The following is a 14763-nucleotide window of genomic DNA, read 5'->3' as shown; positions in this document are numbered from 1 at the left end:
CACTGACAGACAGTTGAGATAACCACTGGCAACCCAGACACGATGGGTTACAGAGATTCCCCCGTTGTCATGGTAACACACTTTGGGGAAAGGCTTGCCTTTGAGAGTCTATGATTTTCTAGCCAAGCCTGCAAAACGCTCTGTCTTTGTTGCTCAGGCGTACGTGTGACCATTTGTGTTTGTGTGCACGGTTGTTGTGAACCATTGTTTTTCTAAATCTGTCTGTGTTAAACACAGTGACAGTATGTGATGGGTTGTTGGTTTAAGGCCCAGTGTGACAATTTAACATTCAAGGTCAGTTTTCCTGGCAGGGAGAGCTTACGCTACACTGAATAACTGGCCCATAAGTCAAGAAGAGTGTACGATGGCCTAGTGAAGCGATGTCGGCTGGGAAGGATTTCTCTCACTTTACGTGTTGCTTAACAAGATTAATTCACATTACGAAAATGATGCATAAGCACAACTGAGTGAAAAAGGGCGTCAGTGAAGCCAATAGACACAAATCAGGAAGCGATGGATAGTTTATGGTCAGGGTAATGGATCCATTAGTTTATGTGTGGTGCTTGCAGATTCATACATATCAAAAATGCTGCGTTGGAGTTTTGTGTGTGCAATATAGAAATTACCTCTGAAGGGCACGTCCTTGAAATGGTTCTCTTACTGTGCTGTGACCTATTTATCACACTATGTACTGTGTCTCTCCTCAGCTCCGTCTGAAGCTCCTGTAAGTGTCGACGGCAGAGCGCTCTCTGCCACAGAAGCCATCGTGTGGTGGCTGCCCCTCTTACAGAGCAACATCGATGGATACCAGGTCAGCAGAAAGTTTTACCAGTGCATGGGGGAAATACCTATATGTGAGATGTAGTATGACTCAGGTCATACAACATCTAGAAATGTTTTTTTTTTTTTAACACCCATTAGTGGAACTTTTGCACCTGCCTTTTACCTTTCCTCATGCTATGAATCAAGTGCTGTAAAACAAGCTTTTTGATGCCGCCCATCTCACCTCTGTCCCCGTGTGTCCCAGGTGAAGTACTGGAGGAATCAGGAAGACAGTGAGGGTGGGGCTCAGAGGGTGGTGGTGCCTGGCAAGGAGAACCACACCAGGCTGGAGGGTATGAAGCCTGACTCCCAATACCTTATTGAGGTTCGTGGCTACAACTCTGCAGGATACGGGCCACCCAGCGAGCACCTCCGGATCCACACCAAGAAACCTCGTATGTTGGTTATTAAAGCAATTTAGTGTTAACTAGCATGGAAAACAACATGTCAGAACCATGTACAGTCCTTACTGTATATGAGTCACTTTAATATAATTGTTTTTCCTTTCTGTTTTTGTGTCTTTTACCAGCTCCAAGTCGACCCCCCAAAATAATAGGTAAAAAGTTAAAGGGCCAGTCAGTAAATATTGCCTGGGAGCACGTGGAGCCGCTGGCTAATGAGGCATCGATAGATGGCTACAAGGTGAGTACAGTTCAAAATTTACTTCAGTGCAGACTATAATCATTCTCGCTGCTGGGAACCTTACATTTGTACCTTATATGTGCATATACCTAGGTGCTGTACAGGCAGCAGGGCCACTCCACAGGAACTCTGTACACAACAAGTAGGCGGTACATAGACCTTCCCCTGCCCGCAGATGGGAACTACGTGGTGGAGGTCCGGGCGCACTCAGAAGGAGGAGATGGGGCTGTGGCACAAATCCACATCACAGGTAACAGACACAGACCTTGGAGTGAACTTGTCCTCTTCATTCACCTCTCTGAATTATTTAGTAGAGTGGTAACACTCATGATCCTTGTTTTTTAGCAAATCTGATTCATGTTTAATTAATAAAGCTTTGAATTTGAACGACACTCTCCTGATTGGTCACTGCACATCAAAATAAAACATAGTTTTACAGACTGTCATAGTACACAAAGAGGTAATATCTGAAAAAAATGTTAAAATGAAATGTTGTATAAATGTAAGTTTTATAAGTGTGAAACTAAATGTATAGTAACTAACGTGCAGTGCAGGTAAAATGATTTGTCTTTAGATCTAGAAGATTCTAGAAGATTTCATTAAACATTTGCAACAGATAACAGGCTACAACAGACTCTACATGGTTTGATTGTCAACAACAGGAAAGGGTATATTTTTTGTGGTTCCATTTTAAAATTTAATAAATTAACTCACTGCTTGAAAACAGAAAAACAAAATATAGTTACTTGCTTGCAAATTGATCTTTTAACTGTTTTCTTTTTACTTTGACTTTTATAATGCATCAGTTTAATGCAGATTTAATTTACCAGTTGATTTAACGTGTGGAGGCCATCTATTGATCAGTGAAGATGCTTCGTGGTTTATTTACAGAAACAAAACTGCTGTAGACTATAAAATGTTGTTGCCTTAATTCACACACACACACACACACACACACACACACACACACACACATATATACGTTTATATATAGTATATGGTGTTATTTACAGAATTGTCAAACTAAACCAAATCAAGCTGTACTCCAGAGCGCTAAGGCAAGAGTTAGGTTTTAATTTGAAGTTTTCCTTTGAGTAAACGTGTCCTTGTTCTGATAAGAAAACCCAGGTTTCTTCACCCAGGTTTAGTTTCACATCAGAGGAATAGAAATAAAGAAAGCCCTCAGTTATCTAATCACATTTTAAATCCATAGTGAGGTGACACACTGTGACTGTTCGGCCCTAGCCTGCCATTTGCCAGTGGGATTATACCAGGTTCAAAGTTGGCGGTAGGTTATCATTTGTCACAGTTTGAGGGTTCCCATGGGCCCGAGCAGAGCTGTCAGTTCAGGTTTCATACCTTAGATTGGAGGGCTAAAGATGGGAAACTTAACGGTTCATGACTAAAGCCTTGATAGCCCAGTGACTGGATCCTCTCACAGGTTGATGGACTGACAGGTAGGCTGACTGGATAGAGGAGCCCTTAAGCCTCTGTAATTGATCTTGATGAGTAGAGGAAACCCCTCCTGTGGTTTTCCTTATCCCTTATCATTCAGTCCAGACCTGACAGCTTGATTTCACAGGCCTGGGAATTTAAGCCGTGGAAGATTCCAGATGCAGGGCATTGACAAATGGAGGGGCATTTAAGGTGATCTCCACACAGATGGGGGGTAATATCAAACTTCACACACCAAATATGGTCTTTAGTTTGATGGATGAGAGCTGGAAACTCATGGGACAGAGCATTTTTTTCTCTCAAATCATCAGCAAATTTGACTGTCAGTCAGTGAATTCTTGAGCAAAAACTGACATATCTGTACCTTTGTGTCTCTCAGGTGAAGGTGTGATGACTGCCCAGTCTCTCAGCGTACTCTCCCTGCTCCTGGTGGCTCTCCTCTGCCTGAACTTCTGAATGTAGTGCCATCTTTGTCTTCCTGTAGAGAAGACTCTCTCTACAGGTTGATGCCTGTAAGGACTTTGGGACTTTCCACAATCTTTTGGTTCCACCCTGTAACCCAGGATGTCGTATTCCAACTCTTCCCCTCTGGAATATGTCTGTGGAAAAAGACAGAAATGGAAAAAATTGGAAATGGACAAAGACATCCCTTATTTATCCACAAAAAGCCTCTTTGGAGGAGTGTCAAAGGAGTTCTGTCAACTTTTTAAATATGCCTTATGTAAATGACTGCACTTATCTCTCACAGTAACTTGTTTTAAAATGGATCATGACTGAAAGTGTGAACGTTACTCTTCGCACCAGTTAGCTGTTTACTGTTTTTAAAATGTAGGCTTCATTTGATCTGTAACATTTTGGGGAAAAAAAACCTATCAAGCCTACAGTGCATTCCATAGTTAAAGGTAAACAAGAAGCTGTGAAGGATAACTGTATGAGTTTATAAAAAATGTCTTTATGTCTTTCTTTACTTGCAGTTCAGTGGCATTTTCTTATGTTTTCTTTTCTAAATGAAGCACATCCTCTGTTACAGAGATACAGTCAAAGCAAATCTGAACCTCTCACATACCTGATTTTATAACAAGCATCATAGAGAAAAGAGCAACTTATGTCATGCTGAAATAATATATCCAATAACTGATATTGTTTTGCTATCTAATATATTATGGATGTTATAAAGAAAAATAGATTGGTTTCACCTGCAATCAGTGCTTATTCCAAATCATGACATGAGCTCTATTAATAATGGAGGACCACTTGAAAATTGTGTGCATGCTGACATTGTTACATAAGTGAGCTTGAAATTATTCAAAGGTGTTTGGGAGTTAAGGCACATGGATCCGTATTTGCAAAGCTGAATGTAAAGCAGAGCAGAGGAACAGGAAGTGAACATATCAAACATGCAGGTTCAAACACAGAACTGCAGCAAACGCGTTATAGTGGTTATTCTGGTTGCTTGACACCTCTGGTTGTATTTGTACATCTGTGCAGTGATCAAGGCTTTGCCACAACATCCGGGCCAATGCTGGAACTGATGCTGAAAACCGCTGAAAAAAGTACTTTTGTTTTGACTGTATCATTAGGACCTCAGTGGTATCAGCTGGTGCTTTGTAACGAATGTTGGCATTTTATGTTGTGTAAACATTTTTACATTTCATCTTTCTCGTTTAAGGCTTTGTGTGAGAGTCACTATTATTAGCAGTTACAGTGAACGGTAGCGACGCTCATGCCCTCCAATAATTGTGCAATGTCTGATTCATTGGTGGCTACTTTATATTTTCTAATAAGACAACTTGCCTAGCTCCTATAACAGTACTCTAATATATTTCATTTTTCATTATCTTGTATTAACAGAAGATAAGCAAAGCCATCCATGTCGGCGGTAAGAGCCCATCCAAAGCTCATGATGTTGTTTCCACTGCATTATTTTTGTCTTTTTATTAACATGTGATCAGAGATATATAAACATTATCAACTGTTGCCATTTTTGTTTATGATTATTATATTTGTCTTGACCCACCTCTGGTTGGACAGTTTAAAGGTTTATTTCCCTCAACAACAAATGCTGCGTTTTGAATTCCTCTGATTCACCTCTTGTGTGACTGATGCTGGCCATGCTTCTACATTGTGACTATATCAACATCCACCACAAAGTGCTTTTGCCAGTTTTCCTTCATGCGACAAATCATAAAAAGAGTTGCCAAATGCATGAATGCCTTGAACTTTGACATTTTGGCCCGAAGCAGCGGCTCTACATTCTAACATGCATGACATTGGAGACAAAGTGTACGTTACTTTGCGACAAATCAGCATCATAGCAACTTCTCAACCTCCGTGCTTCATAAGAAATACATTCCATTACTGAGTGACATCCCTATACGTCAGAGACAGTATAGACCTAAGCCTAATATGTGCATTAGCTGTTAAGCTTCATTAAGCCAGTCATCTCATAAAAAGTCTTGGGGAGAGTTTTTAGAGAGAAAATCTCACGCTGACTAAAGGAATCTCACTCATTAAAGTTCAGAATTGGTCCTGCAGTCTCATGCACACGATGGTTGGGATTTGGTGGCATCACTGGTGGCAGTGGCGGCATATGTCTGGCTCAGTTCAGTGCTTTGCTGGACGTGAGCGGCACATGTGAGGGCTGAAACTGGAACCTTTCATTGGCTGGACAAGGAACAATAAAAGTGTAGTTAACTATTAAATTGCTGCGTTGCGTGTGTTTTTGGGACTACTGATCAATTTCAATTTACTAAAAGTGAGAGTGCAGCTGAGTGTTTGGGTACTGGGGAGTCAGATTTACAGTTTACAGTGGTGAACAAGTATTCAGATTTTTAAGTTGAAGAAACACTACCACAATATAGAAGTTCTCCATTACATTATGCAGAGTGGCTCCTTACAAATGGATTTTTTTTTTTTACAGTTTGACAATCCAAATCTTATCCCTATGAATAGCTTTAGACTAATCTGTCTAAAAAAAAAAAAAGATTTAATAGATACTGGAAAGACTGAAACCATTATGGTTCAGGTGGAGCAACTTTCTTAAATACCTGAAAGTTTATTCTATTATTAAATGCATCATGTATTTCCTTATATTGTCCTTATATAGTTATATATTTTAGGCTATATGTAAAATCTTACAATATTAAACAAAATAACTTCAACTGTCAAATAAGTGTAGCAGGCTAAAAAGTACAATATTTTCCTCTGAAATGTAGCGGAATAGAAATATAAAATATAAACAGGGAAATATTCAAGTACAGGTCCCTCAAAATTGTACTGAACATTCATAGTTACATTCCCTCTCAGACAGTGGAAGACCTCACTCATGTGTTCATTTCTTGGTGTTTGTTCAGGAGTAAAAGTGCAAGTTGGTTCTCTCAAGTATGATTCTCAATTTGAGTAAAGTTATTAAAGTCTAAGGTATTGGATGGCTGAAAACACCTGCATTAAAAGGCTACTCAAACATATTGGCTACATATGTTACGCTGCCCATATTGGCCCTTTGGCAGAGATGCAATAAGCAATAAGCGATAAGGGAGATCTACTCTAGGGGAAAAACAACCTCACCATCAGGTCCATTTAGTGGCTGTTTTGATGCTTTTGGTCATATCAAATTACCTTCATCAGCAGGAAGAGAACTGTAGATGTTAAAATATCCTCAGCCTTTAGCGCTTTAACAGCTTCTTTTTCATGTTGGCTTTAAAAAGCTCACTCTTGACCTTGGAAACAGCAGTTGAGAAACTAATCTCACCACAAAGCCCATGTAGTAGCAGTTTCGGAACTTCTGATATCACATGATCATTGTCATTATACATAAATGTCCTCTGCAACCAGAAAAAGACGCTTGATTGGAAAGCAAGGATCCACAAAGATCCCTGTTTAAAGTTTTAGCCCACAGTGAGTCAGCCGGAGTTCACCAGTGACTGAATCATGAATGAATGGAGACCAGAAGGGAGTCCATGAGCCCAGTCTGAAAACTGATGTTACTCCAAGATTAAAGCAGAGACCACAGTGGAATATTTCCTCTTCAGCATGTCCATAGTTTCACTTTGAACACTCATACTAAATAAATGTATCAAAAGTTGCAAGCAGGGTCATCAAATTCAGACAGATCCTCCACTGAGGTCGGACAGCTGGTGGTCTCAGGTGCTTTCTGCCCTGCTTTTAGATGAAGCAAAGTGCCCGCACCCTTGAGGTGGATTGAAATAAAAATCACTTGTCTCCTTAGTGATTGCTGCCTTGGGATTAAAGTTGAACTTCAGACTGGTTATATGTGAAATATTCATAGCAGTGTTTCAGCTCTCACATATCAAATAAGAGAAACTAGAGCGTCATTGATGATTTATGACTTCCTTTTATTATCAACTCGAGTATTTGCACCAAGTGCTGACTTTATGAGTGGATTTTTTCCCCTCTTGATTTCCAGGAGAAAGCTGTTCTTTACTGAAGCCAGCAACTAATATATCAGAGATAGTGTTTCAATCTGTCCTCCATTACAGATAAGGCCAGACTCGGTCAATGTCTGGTTTTTCAGGCAGAAACAGCTGTTGGAGTTTTGCCTCCTATCAGGTATCCAGCTGATGAAAAGTAGATCGGTATCACTTCTCTTTGTGGATTAGGTCACAGCAAATGAATCAGATTTGAGATTGTTATTGAGCTTTACTTCACCTCTCCGTTTCGTTCAGGGGTCTTTATGGTTATTCACTGACATCAGCTCACAGGGAGAACAAAAGAAGTGGGGGTTTTTTTCCCCCTGCCGTGATTTCGCTCCTGATTCGGTTGCTTATCGGTCCAAGCATATGGCCTGTGTGATAGGTCTGGTCTCAGGTGGCTGTGGAACACTTTGCCAAAAACACACTCACAGTCAGCCTCAGTCTGCCTCCTCCTGGATCACATCCTCTAAACTCATTCACTTCTGAAATACAGCCATTTGCCATTTAATTTCACATCATAAAGTAATATTAGAGCTACTATTTCATTTTCAGTGATTGACTGGAGAAAAACGTTACATTCTTCTGACCCCCCAAGAGAGTGTGTTTTTGTAGACAGGTGTGCAGTCCCTGGACAGATTGCGGTATTGTCTTTGTAAATCTACACCTGTTCTTTGACAGCTCAGACAACACAAAACATACTAGAACCAGACTGCTTTGCTGGGAGACCTGAAACGTGACACCCTCTCTGAGATGCCTGTAATATGTCATGCTGTGTCAGCCGGTAAGACTGCCCTGGACTCCTGCAGGAAGGCTTCATAAGTGAAGGTCTCCATGCAGATATTGTGTTACAGCTGGGCTTTAGCCACTGAAAGAGCACCGACCCCTCGAGACAAGTTTCGCTGACATATCATCACTGTGCAAAAAACTAGACTCAATTAGTTTAATAGGGTTAAGAGGAGGTGCAATAAAAGCCCACCATGCCAACCATGATGTGTGGACTGTTGGAGGTTATCAATTGAGCCTTTTGCCCTGTGATTCATTTGAGAGTGTGTGAGAGAATGAGCGACCTCTGCTGGGGAGGATTTATAACACACAAGTCCACACACACACACACACACACACACACACACACACACTATCACAGCTGCACACATATAAATGACACAGGAGCGAAAACCACCACAGTGCACAGATGGTTTCTGATGTTAATTCAAGTCAAAATGTTGTTGTATGTGAGCGGCGGGAAAAAGCCACAGAGGCACGGTGAACCGCGGTGACCCTGAGCAGAGGTGAGTCAGCAGGGTGCAGTTGTGCGCCCGCACACATCTCGCTCCCAGTGACCCAACATCTGAGCTCACGCAGTGAGAGAAGTGGCGCAGCCCCTCAGCTCAGCGTGAGCTGCGCAGACCGCTCCGGCTTCCACTGCGCTCACACTCTCATGTGTTCAGACTTGTGCAATAACTTTGTCCCAACTCACTGTGCTGCGTGGAAAAGTTCCCTGCGCAAACTATGTGCGCCGATTGCCCAACTTCTTGCGGGGGAAAGGATCCTAACTGCCAAGTTTTAAACCCAGGCGGGATGGCGTCGCGGACGAAGCCAGACACGGGTCATCGTGCTGAGGGAGTTTGTCAGAGGGGATGCGGGCTCCTGTTGTCCGATGAGGACAGGGACAAAGGGGAGCACTGCTGCGTGGACGCGCTCCGCACGGTTACCGACGCGCTGGAAGAAAGACGCGCAGCCTTGGAGCATGAATCCCGGATGGCGAGGCTCAGGTGGAACAGGAGGGAGCAGTTCCTGTTAGCCCAGGTGTCCACTCTGCAGAACGAGGCTCAGCTCGCTGCTCTCAGATACCAACGGAGGCTGCATCAATACATGCTGCACATCAGCAGCATCGCAGAGCAAGTCGTTGGGTACTACAAGGTGAGAGGGGGTCACTGTTTGATATTGGAATGTGGTGCAGAAAGCTGCAGTTAGCGTGGGAAAGTGTACATTATGATTTCACTCTGAATGCCACATAAAGCAAAACATGACAGGCTGATAAACGTCACACACTCTTGTGTTTGTTGGCTGATTCAAGGGTGATTTGAAGACCGCCGCTGACATGCAGAGCAACGTATCAGAGGAAGCAACATGTGCAGATGGGGAACCGCAGGAGCAAGTCAAAGCACCTAAGGTAAGAGAGAAGCAAACTCACTGATCACAGCTTTTGTGTGTCTTTTCCAATCCGTAGCCCCCATAGCTGGAAACACTGGCATTTATGGCTCATTCATAAACGTTTGAGAGCACAGGCTTGACTGTGATTATCCAAAATATCCAAAGGCACCAGTGCATATGCTTTTTGATCCTGGGTCTGTCAGTGTCTCTGTTAGTGCCCACTAACACACTTCACAGTTGTTGATATTAGGATTTAGGCCAATGTTTTAAAAGCACTGCTTCGCTTCTTCCTCCTCTGTTTCACCTGCTGCTTCAGCTCAGGCTTTAACCCCGCGGCCAGACCATTCATTGTGTAAATGTTGACCGAGGGATCGCAGTGATTGCTATAGAGTGGTTGCAATCTCTGTCTGCAGACAGTTTATAGGAGTATAATCTCTCCTCACATCCTGTTTATGGTGTGGGTCTCTCTTTCTCACAGCAAAAGTGTGCGTTTGTTGACAAAGGAATTGGTTATATAAATACCAGGTTAAATATCATATAGCTGTCACTCACCGGTTTATGTATTTGCCAGAAATAATACTTAATCTCCTTGGTGCCATGATTGGAGATCTACCATAGCCTCTGACTTCTGTTGAGCTGTCTGTTCATGTCATGATATTTCATTCTGTGTTGTCCATCCTGGACTGGAGAGATGCTTCTAAAGCGGCCTTTGCCCTCTTCTGTGTGTGAGAAAGAACTCTAGAAAGTTTGGTGTGAGAACACCTAGAATCACTGCATCCTGTAGTCTGTGCTTTCACCAACAGAGAAGGGAGAAAGCAAAGGTTATTCTAGCACCAACAACTTGAGTGTAAGTGACTCAATGACATTTTTAATGACTTTATGACTTAATTAAGTAGAGCATATGAAATGCAGAAACATTAAGTGAGAGAGTGGGAAGGGCCACATTGCACATACCTGCTACACACATGGTAGAAATTGGAAAAATACTACAGAGTAATGCTTTAACTAATTATTACTTTAATTAATTGGTCAGTTATCTTCTCCATTAATTGATTTATTATGTGATTTTAAGATTTCAGAAAAAGGAAAGTGGTCATCACAGTTTCCAAACTGGTGCTATCTTTAATTCATGTTTGATTGGCTGGAACCAGAGTATTTTAACTTTTTTCTTTAAAATGACACAAAAAATTAAATTCAAATTTTGGTTAAACAGTTTTCTGGGGATTGACTGACAAAATATTCTCCTTACTGGTGTACTTACTGTAATGCCTCAGATTAAGTGTTAATCACTGCCTGAGCTTTTGCATAATGTGTTTTCTTAACGCAGCTTGCAATTTTCTTGTAATTACTTACAACCTCATCCATGTCAAAATGTAATTGATGGGCTAAACTATATGGGCATGGTTTCCAACTGCCCCTGAGTCTTTGCTGTTACAGGAAATAATTTGTTAAACCTCCCAAAGTCTCTGCCAAATGTAATAATAGCTCTTGTTTTCGTAAGCTCACAAGGTAGCCTAAAAGTTTGTGTTATCAACCCTCCAGTCTGAGACTGTGTGTTGTGCTTGGGCTGCTGGTGAGGGTGGCTGGGTTTAATCGTGGTAATGGTCGCATGAAGTATCTCTCTAATTGCCTGCAGCATGCTGTGAGCGCAACAGACTCACTTTTGATTAATGTGGAAAACTGTTCACTCTCCTCTGCCAGAGTTGGGCAGCGACAGAGTATCTATTTTCATCTCTCTCTTTTTTTTTTTCTCATCTAAAAACTCCTCTCTAATGCGCCCTTAATAGTTTTCTCACTGTGTGTTTTCTACTTTTGCTTTCCAAATGGATTTTCCAATACTCGAAAGAGCTGGGTTGCAGTTCATCAAACAAACTTTTACAGTGAAGTGGAAATCCACTTTGCTGGAAAAGTGGTGGGTTTTTGTCTGCATGGACAATAGAGTTGGACGTCAAGTAAACAACTCAGTAGCAGTTATGGGTCATCACATTCAAGGTCCCTTTTTGTGGTTGGAAAGCAAACCTAATTGACCCTTAAGCAAATTTAGTTACTGTTGTTACGCCTGTCAAGCTTTCCGTGCTAGCATGGCACACATGCAGTACTAGAATGGACACTTTGTTTTGATATTTAAAAAAAAAATGGTTCTCTGATTTCAAATGTTTGTAGACAAAATCAGGCTACTCATTACTAGCCGGTGACAATCCATTTCAGCAGCTGAAATCACAGCTATGGCTTGCAGATTTCAGTTTGAGCTAAATAATTCACTTTAGCTTTAACTTAGAAACTTTGAAAAAAGTTTCCAACTGACTGATATTAAAACAGAAACCTTGTAAAAGGGGTTTTGAATACATGATATGAGGCAAAAAGAGGCTACAAGGTCCAAGTAAAAAGTCAGCAGCCTCACAAACAAAGTAGAAAACCTGGAAATAGAGGTGCAACACTGTGCAGGGCGGCTAATTAGCCCTCGTATTATGGTTCAGTGCGCTAAAGAAATAGACTGCCAATTTTTTTTCACATTACAGAAGTTACATTTATGCTTGATTGTGCCCTTTTTCAAATAGCGATACTTTTACAACAGTAAATGGCTTTGGGGTGGGGATAAACTTTATGAGTTTAGCAAGTGTAATGCTAATTCCCTCATGAATTTGACAGGATTTGCTGAATGAGCAGCACAGAGCTGCTAACGTTAACCTCACTGCACATTCAGACTGAGAGCGGTGAGGAGAATTGTGCTCTGGCTGTTGAAGTTTGCGGACACCCTGGTGTAGACAGCCAGCAGGTTCAGAGTGCTGTTTTGCATCATATGTTGCTAGTTAGCATGCAAGTCCCTCCTATTTTCACAAAATATATTATAGGTAACACTTCACCAACTCACCTGGAACACCTACAATGACACTTTTGTTCATACATCAATTAAAAAAAATAAAAAATAAAAGAAGTCCCTGTAAGCAGACAGTGACATGTCATAAAGGACCTCAGTTATCAATATTTCCTTCACTGTGGAAACAAATGTTTGGTGGGAACAAAAGTTTGTGTTCTCTAGAGTGGAGCACCTCTACATTCCAATTTGTTGCTGCTGAACCGCAACATGGCTCATTAAAGTAAAGTTGCCATGACTGTAACTTTTTCTGACAATCAAGACCCACCACCTTTGGGCATGGTGCTACTAGCCAGACACTGGCTCACATAGACAATGAATGACCCCCTTGCCGCTTTTGCTTTGAACGTACAGTGACTCTGATTTAGTAGCATCCAGGACCAGCTCCCACACTACAGGGAATTCTGTAGTCCACAATAGTGCCAGTCGTGAACATGGGTTTTTCTAATGCAACCTGTAATCCCACAGAATAATGCAGTCAGCAAGAGTCATTGATATCCTGGTTATGGAGCCACATTTGTTTACTGCTGCATGTAAGACGGCAGATTACAAGCAGGCAGAGGCACATTTTAATCCATTCCTTACAACTGATTTTGTGTTTTGGGTTTTTTGGAAAAGAGAAGAAGAATACCAGGATCCTTCAGACTCTTAGATATCCAGTATTGATCTTACTAGTTTAGGAGGCCAGATGTGCCTAGATACATTTGCTAAGCTATGATTGGATCGCTGTCCATAGCTTAATAAACTGAGTTACACCTTGCCTCATAGTTCAAGTTTTCTTTATCAAGAAAATTGTCCCAGTGGCTTGTGGAGCAACAAACAAAGAAGTCTACTGTTGAAGTGGCCCCAACAACTGAGCATTTTCACACATGCAGCTGTTCTTTACTGTCAGTGATCCTGTTGGTTGCTGAGAGCTACTCCTGCTTTCGTAAAAAAGAGAGAAAGACACAGAAAACAGAGACAGAAAATTGTGAGATGGCATAAGACTGCCTTTAAGACTGACTGACGGCGAGTCGCAACATATTTTTCCATGTCCTGTACCTCAGAGATGTACTGATCTAGATCCAGCTGATTGTGTGTTCACTGGCCTGACAGTGAATGCATTCGGGGACTGTGGGTGAGTCAGCCAGTTCTGCTATTGAAAAGGGATAATGGAGCCGAAACACAGCATTGAAATGGCGATAGGATTAGTCACTACTGCAAAAATATACCCTCTTCTTCATTTGCCCATGTAATTTGCCCGTGTGTTTGTTTAAAACCAGATGAATGCAGAAATGAAACCACAGTTGAGGTAAAACAGTCCCACACATCTTCTTTCTTGCAGCCAAGATTCTCCAAATCTACAATCCAGCTGGGAGTCAGCAAAAATGTGGAAACTAAGGAAATATTTTCATGTAATTGAGAATGGATAATTCTTTTCATCATCAGTTACCAAAGCTGTTGAAAGCGTGCGCTGCAGAGTCGAGTAAAAATCCATAATTTATTTTTACCCGTATTGTGTCAGTGACACCTCAGCGAAGGGATACCGGCAGAAACACAGAGGTCTTTTCACCTGTCTGAGAGCGGGAGCACGGTCGCTCCAGCTAATTCTCCTTTTTTTGTTCAGATCAAGAGAAACGAAGGAGGTAGGGGAAAGGGAGGGACAGAGCGGAGGGTACACAACTTGAGTATCGGTGTCATCAAAATCCAATCTTGCGTGACAGGCGGGGACGAAAGCAGGCCAGTTTGTTTGCTTCCATAACAAAAGATGACAAGAAAAGATTGCTTCATAACAGGAGAAAAGATAGATTTATGACCTGCTGCTTTTATGTTTGTTGATTTGATTTTTCTTGCCCAGACTGAGCCCTGCAACAAAATGATAAACAAGCTAACATCTTTTGCCTATTGATGTTGGGTGTTGGCTCGGTTGAAATGAATTGGGAAAAAAAATCTAATTTTACTACCTGAGAAATGGGGAAAAAACAATTCTGTGTGTTGCCACAAATGAAGGCAGATGTGTAATGGTCACAACAGTTGGGCGCACAGTTGTGCACATCTTGTCTAGACAGTTTTATAGTCTCTCTGTGCTCAAATTCTCCAAAGCACTTGGAAAATGGAAGGGCACACTTGTATTCAGAGAAAATGGCATGAAGTCGTTGGTTTCCAGCTTATTGTCAGTTTTCCTCACAGCTCACAGAGGAAGAAAATGGGACTGGTAGATATGAAAATGGAGTCAATCAAACAATCCCTTTCATAGCATGGTTGGTGTGGAGGTGTAAATGTGGCGTTGTCACAGTTGTCTTTAGTCCTCCGGAGGTGTTTTCTGTACCTGTTCTGCTCTGTTTGGGACGTCATTTAGTCTGAATTTACATGGCAGCTGTTTATCCTTCGCCTGTGAGAGAG

At 41.6% G+C, this 14763-nt stretch overlaps 2 protein-coding genes across 3 annotated transcripts in view; both read left to right on the top strand.

Moving 5' to 3' along the window:
• Positions 1-5621, top strand: part of LOC139630576 (contactin-1a-like) — a 65388-nt gene extending 59767 nt beyond the window's left edge. For both annotated transcript variants that reach the window (XM_071494161.1, XM_071494169.1), the window contains exons 20-24: positions 708-811; positions 1028-1217; positions 1352-1464; positions 1558-1714; positions 3299-5621. In XM_071494161.1, the coding sequence (XP_071350262.1) occupies positions 708-811; positions 1028-1217; positions 1352-1464; positions 1558-1714; positions 3299-3375 (641 nt within the window). In that variant the 3' untranslated portion in view covers positions 3376-5621. The remainder of the gene's footprint in view (positions 1-707; positions 812-1027; positions 1218-1351; positions 1465-1557; positions 1715-3298) is intronic.
• A 1707-nt stretch (positions 5622-7328) lies between these two features.
• The window catches only part of LOC139630549 (PDZ domain-containing RING finger protein 4-like), a 119248-nt gene continuing 111813 nt past the window's right edge, over positions 7329-14763 (top strand). Inside the window, exons 1-2 of the mRNA XM_071494116.1 lie at positions 7329-9272; positions 9430-9525. Coding sequence (XP_071350217.1) covers positions 8862-9272; positions 9430-9525 — 507 coding nt within the window. The 5' untranslated portion in view covers positions 7329-8861. The remainder of the gene's footprint in view (positions 9273-9429; positions 9526-14763) is intronic.

Source organism: Trachinotus anak, unplaced genomic scaffold (genome assembly GCF_046630095.1).
Source record: "Trachinotus anak isolate AG129_WGS33_773 ecotype Australia unplaced genomic scaffold, CSIRO_AGI_Tana_v1 ptg000002l, whole genome shotgun sequence".
Taxonomy (NCBI): Eukaryota; Metazoa; Chordata; class Actinopteri; order Carangiformes; family Carangidae; genus Trachinotus; species Trachinotus anak.
This window is presented reverse-complemented; position numbering and strand designations above follow the sequence as displayed.